Below are 23435 nucleotides of genomic sequence, written 5' to 3' on the forward strand. Positions count from 1 at the left end.
CGATGGAAAGGGAATATACATGTCCATTTATAGCCAGGCTTACGTAGCAAACTCATTATCGATAAGTGGACCACTAAGAAACAAGTGGGTTTTTCCATCTCATAGATCATGTTTGACAGACAGGGACGTTTCTTTTTTGCACAGATTGACAAAACAATAAATTAGGTTACCCAACTGATCAATGGTGGGTGGAAGAAATGAATGGTTCACTGAGCATACAAGAAAAGTTTCTTCCGAGTGCTCGGAAGTCAGGTCTGTTTGCATCCTGTCATTGTAACTCAAAAAGTCGGTTAACATCAAAACGAAAATAGCATAACCTTCGGGAAACTATCGACAAGTTGTATGAACTAAGATCCGAGAGGAAAGAAGGAATAATTATATTGCAGAGCTTCTTGGCGAAGGCTTTCCGTAATTGATTCTAAGATATTCTATACTTTACTGTATCCCATTTTGATTCTAAGATATTCTCCAAAGTAACCCCGGGCCGGCATCTCTCTTCATCAGAGCTTGGAGGTGTCACGATCGACACCTGTGACTCTGTACCCAGTTCCGTGCTTGTAAGAGAATACATTTATTCTCCTGTTAACATGCAAGGCTAAATTTGTAGAGAAGACAGTGATAATATCTATTTTTTCTGTAAATATAAATAGCCTGCTTAGGATTTGATTCGAGGAAAAAAATAATTTAATCCCAGCATATAAACGATCGAGTTAGAATGTTAAAACCAGACGGGAACAGATAAAAGCATGTCTGATATATATTATTAATTCGTAGCGTATATTAAACCTACCCCCCATGTTGTTCCACAAGAAGAAGAAGAAGAAGAAGAAGAAGAAACCCAGATGTATGGGCCAGTTACGTTGCATTCAACAGCTACAATCATCAAAAGAAAGACAAAACTAATGTGAAGATACATGTATGTATCATTATCAATATCAATTCCAGAAGTTGATAAACAAACAACAAGGCCCACGATATCGACACATACAATACAATCAAGTTCATCTCTTAATTTTAACAGAAAATGGCAAGAAAATTGATCATTCCGGCCCGTTGTCATGTTTTCAATATCGACCACTTGATTTTTTTTCTTTTCGTATGAAAAAAAACCCTATATATCTGCACAGCACACGTATAAGATATATTGGTTATATATCATTTAATTATAGATTAAAGACTACATAGGAACACTCGAAGATTATTAATTATCATTGTTTCAAGGGTAAGAGTACATATTTACACCCTGATTTTCATATATTAAAACTGAATTCTCTTTCCCATCGAGTTTTAAATCAGCTATGCACTTGTAAAATACTCTATGCGAAGACCGAAGAGCAGTGCAAATTAATAATTAAAAATGCACAAAACAGACAACAGCCAAAGATTTCTGTAGCAAATATGTTTACGCACAATTTCTCAAGTTCTTGTATATATGTAATGAAATGTCGTCATAGGGGAGTTTTACGAAGTGGTTCTTCTGGTAGAGAAACTGGAGCTGAAAATGACCACTAAACTCAGATCGATTGACAAAATAATTGTGGGCACGCTAGCTACTGCAAGTACTCCCTAGGGGCTAGGATGCATAGCGTGACACGACAACGTGTATATGAACAGGCCTTGGACAGCAACATGAACTGAGTATGAATAACCTTCACGCTACAATATATATAGTTTTTTTAAAAAAACTCTGCAACCGTGACACGATACCAAACAAATATACTTCATTGACAATACCAACTAGAACTAGGAGTAACTCGCTATTTAATCCGAGTTCAGGCTTTCAACACTGTTTTAATCTTTTTTTTTAAAAAAAAAATATCGAGTATACAAATTTTTTTAATGTAAAAAATTTTAAAGTATAAATTAAAAAGTTTATGGAAGTTTCTAGTTAAATAAATTGATAATTATCTATATAAATAAAAAAAGTTGTTGAAAATAACAAAGGAAAAAACTGAAAAAACTAAGAGATGAATTTATATTAAGATGTTCAATTATATAAAATAAAAAATTAACATGACTGTATTTACTTAACTTATTTATTTAAATTAATAAAAGATAAATTTACACCATAAAAAAGTACTCATGACTTAAAAGATAAATATAAATGAAATGGACTGAATAAACTCATGCTAAAAAAATATCACGCAAGGTCAAACACATCAGCAATATTATTTATAAACAAATATCTTTTATTTTAAAAAATAAACATTGTTTGTGTGTGTGTGTATTAGAATAATATCTTAAAAAATCAAACAGAAATAGAACAATTAAAAAAACTTACATTCAAAACAAGCATGCAAAACCCGTAACCTAGGTTATGAGATCGGAATAAACCCAAAGAAAAAACTTGAAGATAATCACAAAATCAATATTAAAAAAATACCTTGCAAGACGATAAGATCATACGAAGGCGAATCTCTAACAAATTAAATTATGAAAGATGAAACCAGGAAACAAAAATCAATTATACAAACAAATCTAAGAAAATAAGGGTGGAAAAAAACATTAATTAGAGGGATAAAATTTTCAATTTGAGTGTTAAATTGAATTGAAAAATAACTTTAATAAAAGGAAAAACAAATCAAAAGAATGGGGATCAAAGTGAAATAAATAAAGCAAAAAAATTTGATTGACTAATGAAATTAAAAACAAAAAAAATACTTCAATAAAAGTGGTAAGAAATTTGTTTTTAAAAAATAAGGATTAAAATAAAAAATAAAACATATAAAAAAATTACAATTGAAGGACTGAATTGAAAAAAAAAATTCTATAAAAAGAATAAGAATTAAAAGAATGAGGATTGAAATTAAAAACAAAAGGTACACATGAGAAATTGTAATTGAATGATTAAATTGAAAAGAAAAAAAAACTTGTATAAATGAAAAAAATAAATAAAAAAATGACTAGAATTGAAAAGTAAGAAACAAAAAAGACAATGGTATGCATTACATGTTAGGAGAGAGAAGAGAATGGGGGAAATCAAACGACCACCAGCAATCATCTAACCACCGTAAGCTGACATACGCCACTCCACAAGAAAGAGGACACAATAGTGCATCTAGAGAAATGGCCCGGGGGGAGTTTTAGCCACCAAGTGGTGTTATATGTGCCGCCTGAATGACACGGACGCCACTCACTCACCAGTTTGTGTTGAACACAAAATTTCTTGGATTCCAGGATACATTTATAATTCTCTTTTACATGAAAAACCAAAAATACCTATATACCTACAATTGAATTTTTTTTTTTTTTTTTTATCTTAGGGATTTTCTGTTATTTTAATATTCATTACAAATTTGTATAGATAAAAATACATTCACACATATCAATAATGGTGATTGATCCATCTGAAAATACTAAAATATCCGTAAATAAAAAACAACTGTTTTTTTTTTTGCCTAGAATATAAACATCAATCCCCACTATCATAATGAAAATAGTACACTGAATCTATAGTTACAGTAAACCCTGATAAATGCAACTTGGTATATTTGTTAGATGTTGTATTTCTATGCAAATGGATTATATACACGATCGACTCTCCACGTGAAAAGAATATTAATTTAATAATTTTAGATGTTTTTCAATGTTGTAATATATATATATATATATGAACTTGGAAATTTTATTAAAAAATATCTTAAATACATAGCCAAAACACGCTACAAAACAAGGGGTGTGTGATAATATACAATGGGTGAATGCGTATAAACTAATCTTAGAGTACACGGAATGAAAACAAATTCAAAGAAGAATCTAACCACGTTCTAACTATAGTGATGATTGCTTGATGGATTAATTCATGGCAGAGACATAATGTTTGAATTGAAAACTTACTTTTATAGTTGAAAGTGAAGAATTTGACGCAGTTAAATTATATCCCAATATCCTCCGGTACTCTTACCTTAATTATTCCTTGCGAACGCTTTGTAACTGGTCATTAAGTGTGTCTTGTAGTCAACATTTTTTATATGTTAATGTTGTTTTCAGCCGTAAACTCTCTTGACTAATTGCTTGTTGGGCATCCATAAAGTCAACATTTTTTCAATTAATGCTTGAAAGAAGGGTTTTAATTAGTTCTATAGCAATAATAACTTTGAATTCAAATAATAGCAGTAAATACTTTGAATTCAAACTTTTTATCGAAAATGATGAGCGGATAGCTACACTATTTTTGAAAAAAGTAGGTTAAACAGTAGCAATAAATACTTCGATTTTTTTTTAATAAAACAAAACCCTGTATCTATCCGAGTTAGAATCGATCTGGCGTATATCAAAGTGCAGGTTGACCCCGTATGATTTTGTTTTTACACAAGGAAAATTATATCCCAGGACCTTGAAAGACTATCCTCATTTTATTATTGATATATACTATCCCAGGAGGAGTTGAGGATTAGCACAGAGAATTATCACTGGAAATGATTTCACGTAAAGTGTTTTTGCTGTTGAGCAGCATGATAATTTCCTCCTCCTTTTTTTTTTATAATTAATTACAGTCATAATTGGATTAGACCACTAAACATGTCATGCACCAAACCAACTAGGAGACTATTAAGAATTACTTATGGTCCTCCTGGGAGGTGGATCAAAAGCTAATTTCATCGTTGAGGTTTTATATATTCCCTTCATTTCTCGCCTAAAATTTCCGTTCCTCTCATGCTTGAAGAGACTGTTTGGTTTTCTTTTCTGCAATATCACCAAAGCCTTCTCCCTGGTGAAAAAGGATTTTTTACCCTTTTAGCCCTTCAGATGTATTATTATGCATGTCTAAACTAACAATTACGTCAAGGTAACAAGTGATGATAATCCCATCAACTCGAGATTCCTCTCTATCCCAATAGCACGGAGAAATTAATTAAAAATAAAACAAAATCGTGGGCTAATGGCCCGAATCAGGGAAGAAGATCCCAGAAATTTTAAATAACGCGTAGGGGACACCGAAACATGTGCGAATTTCATCACAGATGTTTGCATGGATAAGTGCTAGGAGGATAACGCTAGCATAGTTTTATTACTATTTACTAGCTAGCAATAATTTCGGTATAAGATATTAGGATTTAGCAGCTAGCACTCTGATTCCAAATACATGTTGGGAAGTTGGGAGGCACCAGATTCTCGATCCAAACTTGAATAGATTTGGCTTAAGAAGCAGATTCTGGACTGGTTCTGAAATAAATCAATGGCTTGATTAGTTTAAAAATACATTTTAAGTGGATTGATGGGATGATCATGACACTTCAATTAATCCAGATCTCTGAGTCGAAATCTGTTAGCAAATCAGCACGCGAGCTCCTTTTTTGCAAGCATAAAGTTGAGAAGTTCTTCTCGAAGAACTAGCTAGTTGAAAAATGTAGGGTGGCGGTGTCGGATAGAGAGAGCTTAGAGTTCTTATCATTCATTTTTTTCTCTCTCCAAGATTAGAACCAGAAGGGGATCGAAGACATCAGGCTAGAAGACATCATCTAACGGCTCTTGTTACTCCCTAAAAGGGACATAAAATGCCATCACACCATCGGGATGTCAGTCCCTTTTGATAATACAATAGATTCCTGAAATTCTGGGGCATTGATCAATTAGCCAATGCCTTTTATAAAAGATCTTTTACTTCCAGGTTCCAACACCCATTCGTCTCCCTTTCCCTCTTGCACTGTTGCTTGACATTGATGGCATGAGATTCCAAACCCCTCTTGATATGTTCATCATTAGTTTTCTCTCTCTCTCTCTCTCTTTCTTTTCTATGGTGGTGGGGAAGTTGGAGAAACTAGAGAAAACGATGGCTGACACGATATCTTTAATGCAAACACCATGAAAGTTTCTTTATGCCAAAAAAAAAAAAGAAGCTCCGAGAGATTATGATGGCATAGTTAACTCCTTCCAACCATGAGAAGAAACAGTATAAATTAATACATAGCTTTGGAGTCTACAGAATAACTGTAATACTTAGTACTGATAATATATATATATATATATATATATATATATATATATATATCATAGTAATCATGTAACCCACCAGCACTATATTCATATGCCTGTAAATATGTGCAAAGATTTAAATTCTGGAAATCATCGTGGCCGTCCGCTCTAAATCAATAGCAAGCACAAATTGCATCATGATTCAAGGGGCAGGAAGAGCGCACATTACACACGATCCTAGCAAGTGGAGGAATATAGGGGGAATCAAGATTCAAGAAAGTGATAGAGAGAGGGGTAAAATGTGAGACACGCAAGTAGATTTGAAAAGCGTAAAAATTAGCTGGTTCTGGGGAGACAAGCACGAGAAACCTGAATAAATAAAAGGAAGGATATATTTTTCAAAAGAGCAAGAACTAACGTAAAATTGGAAGGGAAAAAAAAAAAAAAAAACATGGAAAATTATCACCATGCTCTGTAGCAGAATGCGCTCTATTTCTATCCTTGTTTATATCATGGACACGGAGAGTTTACGTTTCATCCTGTCCTATCATATTCTATTCAGCGTAGGGATTGGTTAACACTATGTTTGTTCAAAATTTATTTATTTTATTTAAAATTAAATTTTTTATATTTTTATATAGTGTTGATATTAAAAATAAATTTTAAAATATAAAAAATATTATTTTAATACATTTTCAAATTAAAAAAGCATTTTGAAACATAATCTCTTCCACATTTTCAAACAGGTGCACAAAAAAAATATTTATTATTATTATTGTTGTCGTTAACAAACACTTGAACATTCACTATCTTATAAATCATTGTTGACTTATCATTGTTTTTATTTTTTTTTTGTTTTTAAATTTCATTATTTAATGTTAGAGTTATTTAGAATTGAGTTTTATAATTTTTTTTTTTACGATGATATATTGGTTTCATGATCCAAGTTACTTTAAAAAAATTATCTCAGATTTTTTTAAAAAAAAATTCATTCTTTAACATTGATTTACATAGGATTAATTGAGCTTCATATTTATTTCAACTTGCATGTGATTATCTTAGTTTTATGATTCAAATTGCAGGATTACAAGTTAACTCAAGTTGACCAGTATTGTTTTTTTGGATATGTTTTTAATTTTTTTTATGTTTTGCCCTTTAACATTAGGTTAATTGGGTATTAGAATTATAATTTATTTTAATTTATTTTTTATGAGTTATTAAGGTCTCACGATATAAATTATAAATTTAATAGGTTGATTTAGGTTAGTCCAATTCAATTTAATATATTATTGTTTTATATAATATTTTTTGAATAAGATGTTGTCATGCAAATTTCTTAGTCAAATTATATTTTTAGCGGTTATTTAGATTGTTTTTAAACTCAAAACAATATTAACATGATTTATTTTTTTATTAAAAAATATATTAAATATTTATTTTTATATTTGTTTTATAAAAATTGATCTCACCCCTGATATAACGCAATCAACGATATAGTCATTAATTTTAGTGAAACAAAGATGAAAGTCCTTATTGGTACATTTGTCACGAAATGATGACAGGTGTTTGGTCTGAGTACTCTCCCCAAAAACTCTTTGTGCTGGCCTTTTTTTTTTATTATTATTATTTTATTTCCTAAAATCAAGACTAATCAATATTGAATGCTAATAATGATTCAGGATGTAGGAATATTATATTATTATTAGCAAAAAAAAACCCTAAACTCATTGGTTTTTATTTGACAACAACAAACTCTATTTAATATTATTATTATTAATTACTGAATTGTTGAGCACTTGATTTACATTTTGAGGTAGATAGATGTGTAATGGGAACAGAGGAGAGGATCTAGCATTTCAGAGTTTTTCTCTTCTATTTATTTACAAAAGAGACAGAATTTCCTCAGTTTCCCTGTCTATTTTTATCCGTTTACTTTTGTGTCTGTGTTTTGTCACGATCATTGGATGCACGTGGAAACCCAGAAGGTAAAAATTGCTTTGTTGTTCTCTTCCAATGCTCTTCTAGTTCTACTGCAAGTATACAACAACTTCTTCTTCTTGCGCGTCTACAATTCCTTTTCTTATATATATATAATAATGTGATTTATTTCCTGGGTTTGTGTGTGTGTGTGTGTGTGTGTAGAGAGAGAGAGAGAGAGAGAGAGAGAGAGAGAGAGAGAGAGATTAGAGACTGACATGCATAATAATAATTTCGTGTTTCTGTCGATATATAACCCTCATTATCACCATATTCCGTCTTCTTCTCTTTGCCAAATCATCTCTCTCTTTCTCCTCCTTTTTTGTAAGCATTTTTTTTTTTTCTCTTCTCCTTTTTCTTTCTGTGTTTCTTTTTTGCACGTATGATTGCAAGAATCTTGTTTTTTCTTTTTATTTCGAGAAATCTGTATGTGTGTTTGTTGCTTTGATTTATTGGTGTAACGGGGCATGGGATTTTTAAATGGTTTTTTTTTTTTTTTTTGTGTGTGATCTGGGTTTGGTTAATTACTAGGAGAAATCTCTCATTTTCTTTTCCTGTCACTTATTTTGAATTATAATGATCATGCCATTTATTGTTCGGTTGCCATTTTATTTTGTTATTTTCAATTTGGACTGAATGTATCAATTAATTTTTCTTTCTGTTTATATAAGAGAAGTTTGCTGTTTCTTGGATTTTCTATTGGAAGATTATTGAATTATCCTGTTATGAGTCAGGGATGTTGTAAAGTGAAAATTGTCTAATTTCTTGTTGTCTTTGTTGCTTAATTATATGCCAAATTGCCAATGAACTGTGACAATTGGTGGCTATTTGATGTTATAGTTCTCTCTCGCTTTTTTTTTTTCCTTTCACTTGCTGCCACTTTGTTGCTCTTTTGACCATTATATTTTTCTTGGTGGTGTTTCATTTGTTAAATATGTTAATAGTTGAGTTGTTAAACTTGTTGAGTAGGATGGCTCATTCTGGGGTTCATAAAGATAGAGGGGAGTTGAGGATTCATGAGAATTTGGATGAGCTTGGCACTGATTTGGCAGAATATATTGCTGAATTATCAGAGGCATCGGTGAAGGAGAGGGGTGTCTTTGCCATTGCCATATCTGGTGGTTCTCTCATTGGCTTGATGGGGTATTTATGCAATTGCATCTCGTGTTTCCTCGTTTTTTGGTTTTATGATGTTTGTGTTTTTGTTTACATTTCTGGTGGGTAACAGGAAACTTTGTGAAGCTCCTTATAACAAGACTGTAGACTGGGCTAAATGGTATGTATTTTGGGCGGATGAACGGGTGGTAGCCAAAACTCATGCTGATAGCAATTATAAGCTGGCAAAGGATGGTCTTTTGTCCAAGGTTTGTGCCTTTGTTTGTTTCCTTTATATTTTCCAACTGTCCTTTATCTACATGCATCCGGTAATCAGTCTCCAAAAAGACTTTAAGGGAAGGAAATTGAAGTATTTCAAAGTGCCTTCCTTGGTCAAGCATTTGCTGCATTTTGATTTCTCGGCTTTGTTCACCAAATAACCAAGTACAGATTCTTCTGTTTTCCTATTAAATAGGCAACTACGTTGGTTTCGTGATGCCATTGCTAGAATAAATTCACCTCCCAAACTGGTCTTGATCTGATGCAATGCCTAGGTTTTCCTCTTGTGGGTAGATAGTTTGTATTTGCAGTTGATGCCAAGTCTCTCATGAAACCACCTCAAGTAGTCATCTAGTCATTAGATGACTCTAGACTTCTGCTGTTGTGATATTGCATCGAAAATAGAGTACTATGAGCTTCACGTTTCCATTTTGTATTGTTGCATGCATTTTCATTTGGTATTTTTACATTTTGTATCTTTGCATTCATTTTCATTTGGTATTTTCATTCGCTTGTTCAGCATAGGTAGTCAAGTCCCATTTCTAATTTTGCTGAAATGTCTGTGTCTTCTTTTCAAACTCTGGCAAATCACTGCTATCATCCAGTATCAACTTTTTTGCAGTTCAATTAATTTTGCACCTAAAAAAGATGTCAAATGTATTCTGGATGCTTCTGTTGGCCATTTAATGCAGTATCCATTTCTACTAACCTCTGTCAAAGGCTGTTTCTCTATATATGTTGTTTCTTCTGCTCTGTGCAACCCAACGTAGCCAAAAATGCCAGCCACTTTGGATTGGCCTTTTAAAATCAATCATTTTTTTTTTTCCTTTTTTACCATGTGGACCGATAAACCTGAGCAAATCTTTGACAATCGTCTTCCATTGCCACCCCGGCCAATCATCTATCTGTCTAACCTTAACCCACCATCTTAAGCAGATTCTTTCTTATAGTTGACATGGTAGAGATGTTGGAAATTTTAGACGAAGGCCTTAGTCAATGTGTTCTCATTCGGAATGCTCAGGCTTTCTTAGGCTTTACATTCCTTGGTGCAGGGGGGTTGTGAAAATTCCCCTACTAGTGCTACCTTGAAATAAGAGTTGCATGAATATGAGCTTTAAATAAAAATGTTATCAGAGAGTTGAAGCTACCCTGTATTCATTTGAGACATTGATGTTTGTTGCTGTATCGTGAATGCTATGCTTCGGTGCTGTGTATTTTCATATGTATATTAGATACATGTCTTTTCTTCCACTACACTTCTTAGATTTTTTACTATTGATGTATGACAATGCCCTTTTTGGAAATGTTGCAGCCCCCTGAACAAAGATGAAATAGGAAAAATTGTGTATGTCGCATAAAGAGCTCTTCTTGCTTCCCTGAACGCCTAGGGAATATGCAAGCCATATTTTAATACCATGTTTTCCCTTATGACACAGAACATGGACCCATTGCATATTAAAAGGAAAAGATATAGTTTAATTTTGATTGCCATTACATCATCAGGCCTGTTGGTGAATTTGAAGGGAACCATTACCAAATGCCAATAGGTAAGATCAGTCATTAAGCATGGAGATTGGTCACTTTATATATTTTTGGCACAATTTAACATATAGAAAATGCAGATAACTTTGACAATAGCGAAGATAACTAGAAAGAAAAGAACATCGTGAATGATTTATCTTTTAGATGTAGAAGCTTTTCGTTTCTTCATCTCTGCTTCATCAGAGGCTTGAAGTGGAAACAACAAAAGATTCAGCTAGTCTAACGCTTCTCTTGTTTGGTAAAATGCTACGACAGTCACCTGCATCCTTATCGTTTTATGCATGTTATGCTAGCAGGTACCTGTTGTACCCAGTCATGTGAATTCTATCAATGATTCAGTGTCAGCAGAGGAGGCTGCTGACGACTATGAATTTCATGTTCGACAGTTAGTGAAAACACGAACAATTAATGTGTCTGATATTAGTGACTGCCCCAAGTTTGACCTCATCCTTCTTGGAATGGGCTCTGACGGTCATGTTGCCTCACTATTCCCTAACCACCCTGTGCTTGACGAGAAAGATGAGTGGGTTACTTTTATTACTGACTCCCCCAAATCCCCACCGGAGAGGATCACCTTCACTTTGCCTGTCATCAACTCAGCATCCAATGTGGTCGTGGTCGTGACAGGCGAGAGCAAAGCAGAGGCTGTACACTTGGCAATTGATGACGTAGGAGCTGACTGCCTGTCATTGCCTGCACGATTGGTCCAGCCAACAAAAGGGAAGTTGGCGTGGTTTTTGGATAAGCTGGCTGCCTCAAAACTTGACGGTTCTCAGTTTTCTGAGTAGGGTCAAGCTTTTACTGTCAATGTGTATGTTTGTATGTAGTGGACGTACTCAACACCTGTGGATCCTTTTCTTTCCTATGACACCCCCCCTGTTTGCTTTGGGTTAAATTCTCCATTTTGGCTTTTATTCTCTCTTCTTTAGAGGAGTTGGAGAAGTGTGATTATCCTCTTTGTATGAAGAATAAAGTTGGGGCCTCAGTGCAAAAGCTTTTTCTGGTTCTGGTTTCTTTTAGGATGGATTGCGATGGTGGGATAGTAGTTCATCGGAAAGCCAGCCCATCGGGATGTTAAACAGGTCCTGTCTTTTGCTTCACAGAGAGATTACAAGTTCCATGACATTCTGTAGGACTTCACTCCTTTTTTTTTTTTTTTTTTTTTTTTTATAACGTGACCCTGACATTTTTAATAGCTTGTGAATGACAGAAAAGCAATCAACTGATACAGAGCCATTTTCTTGTACATTCCTGTTGCACTTGATAATCACAGCGTTCAAGGGAAATAAATATTCAGGGAAGAAAAGATAAAAAGAGAGAAGATTAATCTGAAACCTAATCCTGCCTTTAACGTGACATCACTTTCCACAGAAGTCAAGATTAGCTATTCACCTACTCCAAATTATCATATACACTAAATAATGGTGACAGCATCTAGGCTTTCCCCAAGCCGGTGTAGACGTGTAATTGTTTTTCCCCGAAATTTTTTGTTTTTTGATTTAAACTTTATAAGACCAAATTGAATGCCAGATAAGATATCAAAGTGAAAAAACCAAATAAATAATTGGTTTTTTTACCTTTTGATGAAATGTTCATTGTAATCCGCATGTAATTTGAATTATAAAATATTAGGTCCTCTAATTCCTTTTTTTTAAAATGTTAATTTTAGTTTAAAATTTTATTTTTATTATTTTTTAGTTTTTGATTCAAGAGAGAAGAAGAAAAGTCAATAGATTCAGAGAAAATAATTGTTAACACTGATTTCCACCGTCAAAATAATCATATTTTGAATCATGAGTTGTCCATGAATCAAGAACGTTTGCTCCAATGGGTAGGATATGCAGAATTAATAATTCATATCCTGGGTGAGCCTAATCAGACTACTAAGAAATTTATATTTGGATTTAAGCAGAATATTTTCCTACGCCCTCCCCTGGAAAGCAGGAATAATGGCATTTGATGCCCGCGCCTCTGCTGAAGAAAATGAAGACCGGAGAGTTTGGAAAACAGTAATTTGTGATGACAGATGCTATCCGTAAAATACAAAATTGATGCTACATCCAAGAAGCCTTGTACGTATACTCCTTTTCCGTTTCCGAACTGGTGTCATCTGGAACAGGCTTCACCGGGCGGCATTCCATTTCTGGTGGTGGCATGTAGCCTTCCGGATCAGAATCGTTCTCCAAAGTGCGGTATTCCTTTTCTGTTACTGACCTTATGCCATTTTCATCAGGCTCCACTTCATCTCCCATCTCTTCCCTGGGAGGAAAGCCACGTGTCCGTCCAAGAAGCCATTGATCGATAACTCCACAGTCAATTGCATACTTGATTGTGCTTTCCAAGTATTCTTTATCGGTAAAAAGGTCTGGTTGAACAGTTAACATTCTCAGTAGACCTGCACGCACAGCAGTAAAATGAGCTTAGCAAAATAATGGATTTTTGGGAAGAGATTAATACTGTAACCAGGGCAGACAGATACGAAACGTTTAAAATTCAATGCCTAAACAGCACTGGACATCTTAATGCATGCTTTCTTGAATACGATAAATAAATAAAAAAGGACTCAGATTGTTCTCTCTCAACAATGTAGCAGATGCATTTTACCCAATCTGCAATATCAACTAGCAAACTGATGGGCATTACCTATTTTTTGTCCCGTAAAAGTTTATTGGTGGGAGAGTTCAGACCAACCTACCATACGAACTGATAAGCTGGACTCCATAGTCACAACAGAGCACTTTCACCAACTCAGAGAATAAGCTAGTGCAAACCAATTCCTAGGCTTCTCTGCAGTTAATCTAAAACCCATAATACAGTTCAGTTCATACTCTATTTTGTCTCTGAAGACTTTTTTATATTTTAACGTGGCATATGATAGCAGTCTTCAAGTGGAGGAGCATGACATCACAAAACGAAGAACTCAACAGCTCTTGATTCTACTTATATAAGCTTTAAAAATACCCTACTCCATGCCCTGCTGTAATTTAGCGAAAATATCCATGGGCATAATACTGTACCTGCAGTGATGCCATCTCCAGAAGCTGACATATCACTGGTGAAAGGGGTAACGGGGGGATCCTCCATGCCATGCACTGCTCCATTGTGCTCCCTGGTGTAGTAATGTATCTTTGAAGTGCCATTTGTCACAAACAAAACCTCTAGATTTTCATGCCAAAGTGGTGCAACAACTTCTGGCCCATAATGGACAAACTTAGATTTGGCATTATTTCTGGTGTCATATTCCTCATCGGGCTCAATCCCGCATAGAAACTCAAGTTCTTGCTTAGTAACTTCAACAACGTCCGCAAGGTTCCAGGCTTCTTGTATGAATAGTTTGGTTTCTTCACTTGACTGCCACAGTGGCAAGGGAAGGTTTACATCATAGAAAACAACTGCTCCCAATTTCTTTGAAACTTTGATTGCTCGCAATGCAGTTGATCTCATGCTACGATCAAGCAGGGAATGGGTGTTGAAGTAGAACATTTTTGCCTGGATAAAAGTTCATCAATAATGTGACTAAATCCTGGAGAAATCAAAGTTTGGTCACCAACCTTGAACTGCAGAAAACATAGCTAGAAGCAGATGCTATTTTACAATTTTACAAAATTCACATAAACACCGAGAAATTTCATGCCACAGAAATCAGAAGCAATAGTATGACAGCGAGTAACAAATCCCTCTCTTGGGGTTTTAGAGAACCAACAAGCGTGAGAGTAAAAAACACAGCATTGCTTTGTGGTATTTAAATCAGTTCTCGGGCAATTTTCTCTACGTTAAAATGACAAGACCATCTATTAGTATCTAATTACTCTATTCATATACATGATTATAGAAACGGAAGTTGAATTTTTCATATCATCTGTCTTGCAAAGATCAGGTCCATTTAGAAACCCAAACACATATATCATTTTTAATGAAATAACGCTGTAATTTACTGGTTCGCAGCAACTTGATATAACCACAACCAAGAGGACAAAGAACAAGAGGCACAAAGCATTAAGAGTTGGAGATGTTATTTCTTCCCAGCCCATTACCTGCTTCAGCACATCAATATTTAGTTCAGACTTCAACAGAGAATCTTCCGCACAGGACTTGGAACAAGTCATTCTCAAGCGACCTCGCCTGGCAATCTTCATCTGTGATACTGCTGTTGATCTTTTACTATCCATGCGAACTGATCGTGTTTGAACGTTGTTCACATTCAAAAAGTATAGCATTGCCTGACCAAACTCATCATCTCCAAGTTTTCCCATGAAAGCAACCTTACCGCCCAAGCTTGCAAGAGCAACTGCAACACCTCCAGCAGACCCCCCAGGAGCCCTCATAAATTTTTCAGGTTCCCAATAAGCTTCTCTCATTCTGTCATGAATTTCATAATTTAAGAGTCTGCTGGCTGGCCTTCCTGTGGGTACAAAAGCATGTTGTGCAGCTCCAAAACAACAAACAAGAGGGGGCCAATCATATGTATAGGTGATATCCTCTCCGTCATCTTTATCTAATTCCAGGTCTCCATCACTCTCATCCTCCAAATTTGTAACAAATTCAGACTGCTCCTGATCACTATTTTCAGATTCACTATCTTGAGTCTCAACATCCTCATCCATCTTTTTTCTTGCCCTCCTCTTCCTGACCTTCTCTGTTGACGACTCTTCCAAACTAGTAGAAGCAGACACATCTGTGGGCAACAAAACCAAGGGGTTTAGAAATTACTATAAAAATAACATTCACTGAATAATAATTACAATAAGGTTGTACCTTTTCGTCGAGTCCTCCTTCGAGTTTTCTTGGGATCTTCAGACACAACACTTTTCTCATTAGTAGGATCATGAATCCCCACTACTTCAGAATTCTCCTCAAGAGCATCAGCTACTTTTTTCTTCCTAGTTCGTGAGGTAGTTCTTTTAGTACCAGTCCTAGTTGTCCTTTTTTTCCCAACTACGCCATTTTCACCAGGTTCCTCTTCAGGTAAAGCCTCTGAAATTTTCTTCCTAGAGATAGCTGCAAGACCCCATTTATTTTGCAATCTAAAATCCTGAAGCTGGACAAAGTTCATCCGTTGATGATTTGGCCAATTCAATTGCCACCTGAACATTTAAAGATTAAAAAACACCAACCAAACAAAAGTTACAAAGAAGTAAACAGAACAATAATTTAAAAAAGCCCTTAATAAACCTCCTTTTTTTTTGTGAACAAAAAAGAAAAGGCTGCAACTTTACATTGTGAGTGGAATAAAAGCAAAGCAACAACATCCTTTCTTCTTCTTTTTCCCATCTTAGAAATTAAGATAAAACAGCTTTTCAAGTGATATGAAGCATATTGGAGGATTATCTTCACACACGAAGGCCAAAACACACATCCACTAACCAGCAATCAAAACCCATCAATTAAAGTGAAGTGTAAAGGTGAAATCAAAGATTCAGCAGCTAATACTAATCCAAATATGGAAGTTGAAAGAAAGAAGATAAAAAACTCAGTAACTAAAGAGTGAAACTTTAGATAGAAAGAGAACCTGGACAGTGGAAGGAAGTGAGTGAAAGATAGAGACGCCATTGCAATGAAGAAAGACGGAGAGAGCTTTAATGATAATAATTTTATTAAAAGAAAAGAGAGCTCTCGAGCTTGTTGATGGAATTGGTGGGATTTTTTGTGTCTCGACCCCAAAATGGTTCTGGGGTTTAACAAAACGAGTCAGTAAAGAACACTTGACACTTGTAGCGGGCGAGAGGAGAGGATAGCGTAAACTTCATTTTCATTCTTGTAAATTGATCAACATCTCACTTATACCTTTATAATTTATAAGCTTTCAATTTTACCCCCATGATGCTGCTCATTATATAGGTAAAGGGTAAAGATGAAATATTGTTTAATTTGCAGGAGAAAGATGGAGTGGTAATAATATATATTTTTTGCTTTTAGCTTTTAATTAGGAATAAAGAAGATCTACACCCTCATCCTGTAAAAACGAAACCAGCGTGCCAGGCCGGGAAACAACATAAAACAACGAGATTTGAATGCTTGCTTCTCTCTTGGTTTCCTAGATTTAATTTAACACTTTCAACACTCGGGTGGGTGCTTGTTCTTTTTCTTTCTTTTCTCTTTTGGGTTTCGTTTGGTTAACGTTATTAATGGATGCTTTATAACTCCACGGATTGAAGAAGGGGCAGAAACTCTGACGTTTTCCTTTTCTTCTTCTTCTTATTTTGAGAGACCAGCACCGTTATTCATTGCTGATATGATTCTTTTCAAGCAGCTGCTGCCCACCAAACGTGGGCTAGGTGGTGCCTTGAACCGCTTCAGAGGTAAGATGTGTTTCTTTTATCATGTTAATTAGACGCTTTTTTTTATTGTGAGATAGATAGATCATCAGACGCCAACGTGATAAGATACTCTGGCATTTAAATTCATGCGCTGAATCTGGTCAATTTGATATCTTTCCGGAAAATTGCTCATCTTTATGTTATTTAATCAACGCGGTATATGTTTTACTACTACACTTTTGTGTGAAACAGTTCTAGGTAACTAAGAATAGGAGTTGGTAATAGAAGTGAGTCAATGTAGCAATTAGTAGATAAGACATTAAGGCTGTCTTTTATTTGCAGGATCTTCCCTTCGCTTTTTCAGTTCATCCCCAGAAACATTTGTGGAAATTCATTCACAAGAGCAGGAAGTAGTGATTGCTTTAGGAAGCAACGTGGGCAACAGACTTCATAATTTTAATGAAGCATTGCGACTGATGAAGAAATCTGGAATAAACATCACCAGACATGCCTGTTTATATGAGACAGCGCCTGCCTATGTCACTGATCAGCCTCAATTCCTTAACTCTGCGGTTAGAGGTGTTACGAAACTTTGGCCACATGAGCTGTTGGGAGTGCTTAAGAAAATCGAGAAGGATATGGGTCGTACTGCGGGGATAAGGTATGGACCAAGACCGATTGATTTGGATATATTGTTTTACGGAAAGTTCAGGGTTAGTTCTGATATACTTACTGTTCCTCATGAGAGAATTTGGGAGAGACCATTTGTAATGGCCCCGTTGATGGATTTACTGGGAGCAGATGTAGAGAATGATACAGTTGCATGCTGGCATTCTTTGTCAATACATTCTGGTGGACTCTTTGAATCATGGGAGAAACTGGGTGGTGACAGTACAATTGGAAAGGATGGGATGAAAAGAGTCCTGCCCATTGGAAATGATTTTTGGGATTGGTCCCTGAAAACTTCTGTGATGGGTATACTTAATTTAACCCCAGACAGTTTTAGTGATGGAGGAAAGTTTCAGTCTGTGGAGGCTGCGGTTTCTCAAGTCCGCTTGATGATTTCAGAAGGGGCAGATATGATTGATTTAGGTGCACAATCAACAAGACCAATGGCTTCGAGGATATCCCCTCAGGAGGAATTAGATAGACTAATCCCTGTCTTAGAAGCCATTCTAAAGATGCCTGAGATGAATGGAAAGCTCATATCTGTCGATACTTTTTACTCGGAAGTTGCTTCAGAAGCAGTCAGCAAGGGGGCTCATATTATAAATGATGTATCTGGTGGACAGTTAGACCCTAACATGACTAAGGTTGTTGCTGGCCTTGAGGTTCCTTATGTTGCCATGCACATGAGAGGAGACCCAGCTACGATGCAGAATAGTGAGAACCTGCAGTATGATGATGTTTGTAAGCAGGTTGCCTCTGAGTTGTATTCACGGGTTAAAGATGCAGAATTATCTGGTATACCTGTCTGGAGGATTATTATTGATCCCGGACTTGGATTTTCAAAGAAAACCGAGCATAATTTGGAACTTCTCACGGGGCTGCCATCCATTAGAGCAGAGATTGCAAGGAAAAGCTTGGCTATGTCTCATTCTCCTGTATTGTTAGGATCTTCTAGAAAGAAATTTTTAGGTGAAACTTGCACTCGTCCTACTGCAAGCGAGAGAGATCCTGCAACAGTAGCTTCAGTCACTGCTGGGGTTTTGGGAGGTGCAAACATTGTAAGAGTACATAATGTTAGAGATAATCTAGATGCTGTTAAGCTCTGCGATGCAATGCTGAAGTACAGGAGATCTCTTGCATAATCTTGCAAAATTAGAATACCTTTTGATATGGCTCATGGCGGGAACTGTATAAATCGAGCAAACCAGATTGGTGTTTCATTATGCCAATTATCTGTTTTCAAGAGAACAGAAGGCTACCATGCCAAAACAGAGGTCAAATTGTAGAATTTTTCTAATGGATATCTAGCAGTCTAGATTTTCTTTGCAACCTGGTTTCATTTGTGCTTGTGTAGTGTGTGGCGTAACTCCCAACTTCAGGTTTTCCCTTTTGTTTTTACAAAACTATGCGTAGTCAAACTTCCGCAAAAAAATTGTTATGACTCCCATTGATCCTTGTTTTCTAAGCCTACAGTGAAGATTCAAGTCCCTTTTTCATCACCAAATTACAAGGCCTGTGAACTTGGCATAAGCACGAGTTACAACCTCACTGTATTGGCTAATGGCATCGGAGTTATAATGCGAATCAACTTGCCCACTTGACAGTTGAGAAATGCCTTCACTTTAAACTGAGAAATGATAGCGGGGATCTGAGTTGCCCAGCTATCCTAACTTAGAAACCAACCTATCACCTGTTCCTATAATCAACGGTTTAACACAAAACTGAACACGTTTCAGAACAAAAATTTGTGAATGATTGACTTATTTGTCCACTTTGCATTCGATTTTAGCGTTGTTGCCCACCCGAGTATGGTATCCGATTTTTTATTTTTAAGTTTTTTCACACTGAGTCAACATTAAATCAGATCATCATGGTATTACTAAAGAACAGAATAATTAACGCAGTAGCATGAGAGGCAAATACTCGACTATGAGAATATTAGTATCCCTTGCACCACGCAAGCTCTTGAAAGAGAGTTGTCGTCGTAAGTTGCATAAACGTATCGGAGGGAGGGAGTACGAAAAACCATTTCATGCCAATGTAGATAATTTGTTTCACAAACACACATTTTGTTGGCTAAGATATGTTCTGTTTCAAAACCTCCGCTTCAGCCCTTGCCATTGGATCATCCTTGACCTGCCCTTCATCTTCCTTCTCCCCCTCTCGCTCCTCTGTCATCTTCTTTCTGTGCAACTCTTCTGCAGCCTGCATTGCAGCCCTGTTCTCTGCCTGCATACGCTGCATTTCCTCCTCTTGCTGCTGCCTTTCGAACCATGTGTCCGCATCAGCCCAGACTGAATAATTCAAGAACCAAGTCAATCCCACAAACATAAGATCCAACAGGGAACTTTATAGTACCCGGAAAGATATTTAGAATAGTAAAATTTCATTATGAGAATGACTAATCCCAATCCCAAGTTACAATTCAGCTAGGTAGCCCTACAGGTGTAGATCACCCATAAATTGCAAGTATTCATCCCAAAGGAAAGCAACAGCACGGTCATTATTTTCACATCAAAGAGATATTCTTTCCACTGCTATTATAGCTATTTTGAGAGTCCTAAACTCCTCTATCCTTCTTTGGTTGTTGCGGCAATATTTTTCCTTCCCTACCTCAAATTGAAACGTAAGAACTGAAACTGGACAATAACACCAACCAGTATCAACATAAAGTAGCAAGCTAGAACATGCAATCAACATTTGGAATCAGAATCAAGAATCAACCCATCATTATCACCAATAATACAGATCAGATTCAGGCTAACTCAATCAAAATCACCGCGCATTGCACCCCTTTACTTGTATAGAGCACATTACTTTTTGTTCACAAACCTAAAGTGTAACTACACTGGTATCCACTTAAGAATACAAAATTTCCAACAGCCCCCAGAACCCTAAACCTCAAGGAAAGGCATGGGAATTGCTCTTGGAACCATGGTTCATCACAAATTCAAGAATTAGGGTTTAAAACAAAAAAAAAAGGAGAAATACTTACTTGGCTGGGCAGCCCAACCTTGTTCACCACCCTTAATCTTCTCTGGCAAGGCGTAATTAACGGTGAGGACACGACCATAGAGCTCAGCGCCATCCATATTGTCCATGGCGGAGGCGGCGTCCTCTCTTTCGAGGAAAGTAACGAAGCCAAAAGAGCGGTGTTTCTGTGTGGCTTGATCTAAGGGGGTTTTGACATCCTTAATGTCACCAAAAGGAATGAAAGTAGCGTGGAGTATTGCTTCGTTTACTTCCTCAGCTAATCCTCCAACGTATAGCGTGTTCTTTTGCACTTGCTGCTGTGCTGCCATGTTGTTTCTATCAAAATTCCTGCACTTGCTCTCCTCCTCCTCCTCCTCCTTTCCTGCGCTTATGCTTAAGCTTTTATTATTTTGATAAAAGGTGGATCTGAATTTTAGGACATCGACCCACTTGGGCCCTGAGGTTCGAATCCGGTAATAAATTTGGGCTTATTTATTTATTTTTTTTATATTGAGTCTAGGAAAAGCATCGAATTCGAGTCTTGGATCTTGGATCTTGGATCAGGATCTCAGCGGGCAACCGAGTCTCCGCAACAAGTAATCAAGCATCATGCAATGAACCCGTTTAAGGCCTCCTGTAGCATTTTATAGGGTGAAAAGCGGTTTTTTTAAAATATTTAAGAATATCATATTATTGATTAATTATAACAAATTTAGTTCTCAAACTTTTGATTGTTGTATATATTTTATTTTAATTATTTTTTTTAATTTCACCCCTTAAAAATTTGATTTAATTTAATTTTTATATTTACTCTGGTTCGTTATTTTTATGATTGTTATTTTCTTTTTTTTTTATTTTTTTTAATTGAAAATTTTCATCTATCAAATTTGATCCTCATTCTTTTGAATTGTTACTTATTTTAATTGAAATAATTTATGAATTTTTTAATTATTATTATTTTAATTTTATCATCCTTTTTTAATTTTTTATCTATTACATTTGATATTTATTATTTTGATTGTAATTTATTTTATTGGAGATAATTTATGAAATTAGATTTTTTTTTAATTTTTTCTCATTTTAATTTCTTTTTTAATTTGTAAGATTTATTCCTCATTGTTTTAATAAAGGTTAAAAAAATAATATTAATAAGTTATTTTTCAGTTTGTTTTTTCATGATATAATAAAATATTGGAAAAATTGTTTTTCAAATTTACACAAGAATGTACTTTTCAAGAAAACCAAAAAAAATTTATTTTTTTCAGCAATAGCCTAAATAAAACTGCAAACCCACATCATTTATCACCCTTTCTTTCAACTTATTTTACGCATGTATTACAACACAAATAGGCACATCATGCTTCATTCTGAAAAACCAGGTGCTGTTTTCCAGTTCTTTCGAATTTTTATAGATACAAACCGGCTATTCTCAATCACACCCCCCCCCCCCCCGCCGGGTAGTTATTTCACCCCTGGCTTGCTGCAGCTACAAGAAGCCAACCACCACCGAGACACCAATAACTGCTACAGGAACTGCCCCGTTGTTTTGTCAAATCCTTGAGCTCTTCTGAGTACAATCTGCTTGTTTCTTAGAGGAGATTTCAAGTTCTGGGATAACTGTTGCAGACAGGTCAAGCTCGCCAATGAAAAAGGTTTCTAATAGCTCTCTGGCGCTTCTGCTATGCCCAGCATCTTCAAATTCATTGTTGCATCTTTGCCTTCAGTAACATACGAGGTCTGTTTGTTTTTTAGATAATTTTTATTGTGATTTTTAAAAGATAAATCCTCAGAAAAATATGGTTAGACTGGTTAGTTGGATTTAAATGTGTTTAGTAAAAATTATGGTTGAGATTTATGTACAGCAAAAAATATGTATAAAATATTTGGTTGTGGTTGTTTTTTAAAATATTTTTTTTGGAAATATGCATCAAAATATTTTTTTTATTTTTTAAAAATTACTTTTGATATCAGCGCATCAAAATGATTTGAAAATATATATATATATATATATATATAATAAATAATTTGAAGTAAATTAAAAAAAATTTAAATTTTAAAAAATATTTTGAAACACAAAAATAAATAGAGTTGTACAAAACTCAGTTAAAAAAAATGTAAAAACTATTTTTAAAAAAACTGCATTTTCAACTTAATTTATTAATGAGTCCCATTACCTCTATAAATTATATTAGTATATTAAACAACTACTAACATTTTTTACACCACAAAACAAACACACCTTGAAGAACATTGTCCTAGATAAGAAAAACGCCAATGGCCACGCAATGGAAAAATATTACAATCACTAATATTTAAGGTCAGGCTTAATAGATAAGATCGAAATGTTGTCTTTATTACTATTATGGCCCAATAGGCTTCTTGAGTCCACAATATAACCTGCTGATATTGAAAAAGGTCACTAAATCTCAAGATTTTATATAAAAAAATTATTAAGTCTAAAAGAAACTTAAATCGAGGTTTATTCTAGGTTTTTGATATAAACACGATCTCAAGATTTTTAAAATAAAACTTAAACTTAATTTTAATAATTTCATGTAATTCATAAACTTAAAAATACATGACAATTGCCTTTAAATTTTTTTAAAAAAAAATCATTTAGTAAGTAATTTGATAAGTAAAAAATTCATTGTGTGATTTCGAGTTTTAGCATGGTTGATCAAGTAACTATTGATAAGAGATTTATTTGTGATTTTTAAAGTTCAAGCA

General features: G+C 35.0%; 4 protein-coding genes across 6 annotated transcripts; 2 read left to right on the top strand and 2 right to left on the bottom strand.

Annotated features, from left to right (window-relative positions):
* Window positions 1-7710: 7710 nt before the first annotated feature.
* Window positions 7711-11816, top strand: LOC118062396 (probable 6-phosphogluconolactonase 1). Of its 2 annotated transcripts, none has more exons than XM_035076123.2 (4): window positions 7711-7901; window positions 8863-9036; window positions 9122-9257; window positions 11106-11816. In XM_035076123.2, the coding sequence occupies exons 1-4, from the start codon at window positions 7738-7740 to the stop codon at window positions 11595-11597; spliced, it is 966 nt and encodes a 321-aa protein (XP_034932014.1). In that variant the 5' UTR covers window positions 7711-7737; the 3' UTR covers window positions 11598-11816. The 2 variants fall into 2 exon arrangements, with proteins under 2 accessions (XP_034932014.1, XP_034932015.1); XM_035076124.2 differs by lacking the exon at window positions 7711-7901 and adding an exon at window positions 7948-8217.
* An 875-nt stretch (window positions 11817-12691) lies between these two features.
* Window positions 12692-16474, bottom strand: LOC118062384 (fructokinase-like 2, chloroplastic). The gene is made up of 5 exons (XM_035076108.2): window positions 16319-16474; window positions 15565-15893; window positions 14844-15484; window positions 13827-14298; window positions 12692-13204 (listed from the first exon to the last, which is right to left on the bottom strand). The coding sequence occupies exons 1-5, from the start codon at window positions 16357-16359 to the stop codon at window positions 12864-12866; spliced, it is 1824 nt and encodes a 607-aa protein (XP_034931999.1). The 5' UTR covers window positions 16360-16474; the 3' UTR covers window positions 12692-12863.
* Window positions 16475-16721: 247 nt separating this feature from the next.
* LOC118062385 (folate synthesis bifunctional protein, mitochondrial) lies at window positions 16722-19064 on the top strand. Of its 2 annotated transcripts, XM_035076110.2 has the most exons (3): window positions 16722-16874; window positions 17022-17108; window positions 17409-19064. In XM_035076110.2, exons 2-3 carry the CDS (start codon window positions 17042-17044, stop codon window positions 18875-18877), a joined length of 1536 nt encoding a protein of 511 aa, XP_034932001.1. In that variant the 5' UTR covers window positions 16722-16874; window positions 17022-17041; the 3' UTR covers window positions 18878-19064. The 2 variants fall into 2 exon arrangements, with proteins under 2 accessions (XP_034932001.1, XP_034932000.1); XM_035076109.2 differs by having other exon boundaries at window positions 16728-17108.
* A 520-nt stretch (window positions 19065-19584) lies between these two features.
* On the bottom strand, window positions 19585-21112 carry LOC118062402 (uncharacterized). The gene is made up of 2 exons (XM_035076133.2): window positions 20731-21112; window positions 19585-20029 (listed from the first exon to the last, which is right to left on the bottom strand). Exons 1-2 carry the CDS (start codon window positions 21035-21037, stop codon window positions 19812-19814), a joined length of 525 nt encoding a protein of 174 aa, XP_034932024.1. The 5' UTR covers window positions 21038-21112; the 3' UTR covers window positions 19585-19811.
* Window positions 21113-23435: the final 2323 nt, after the last annotated feature.

Source organism: Populus alba, chromosome 8 (genome assembly GCF_005239225.2).
Source record: "Populus alba chromosome 8, ASM523922v2, whole genome shotgun sequence".
Classification (NCBI taxonomy): domain Eukaryota; kingdom Viridiplantae; phylum Streptophyta; class Magnoliopsida; order Malpighiales; family Salicaceae; genus Populus; species Populus alba.

Bases quoted from the DNA above. Each gene is read 5' to 3' on its own strand.
- LOC118062396 (XM_035076123.2), top strand. From the start codon at position 7,738: ATGTGTAATGGGAACAGAGGAGAGGATCTAGCATTTCAGAGTTTTTCT. The intron at 9,037-9,121 runs GTATTTATGCAA...GGTGGGTAACAG, and splicing joins TCTCTCATTGGCTTGATGGG to GAAACTTTGTGAAGCTCCTT. The intron at 9,258-11,105 runs GTTTGTGCCTTT...TTATGCTAGCAG, and splicing joins AGGATGGTCTTTTGTCCAAG to GTACCTGTTGTACCCAGTCA.
- LOC118062384 (XM_035076108.2), bottom strand. From the start codon at position 16,359: ATGGCGTCTCTATCTTTCACTCACTTCCTTCCACTGTCCAG. The intron at 15,485-15,564 runs GTACAACCTTAT...TGTTGCCCACAG, and splicing joins AAGGAGGACTCGACGAAAAG to ATGTGTCTGCTTCTACTAGT. The intron at 13,205-13,826 runs GTACAGTATTAT...CTGTGCGTGCAG, and splicing joins TGGAGATGGCATCACTGCAG to GTCTACTGAGAATGTTAACT.
- LOC118062385 (XM_035076110.2), top strand. From the start codon at position 17,042: ATGATTCTTTTCAAGCAGCTGCTGCCCACCAAACGTGGGCTAGGTGGT. The intron at 17,109-17,408 runs GTAAGATGTGTT...TTTTATTTGCAG, and splicing joins TGCCTTGAACCGCTTCAGAG to GATCTTCCCTTCGCTTTTTC.
- LOC118062402 (XM_035076133.2), bottom strand. From the start codon at position 21,037: ATGGCAGCACAGCAGCAAGTGCAAAAGAACACGCTATACGTTGGAGGA. The intron at 20,030-20,730 runs GTAAGTATTTCT...TGAATTATTCAG, and splicing joins AGGTTGGGCTGCCCAGCCAA to TCTGGGCTGATGCGGACACA.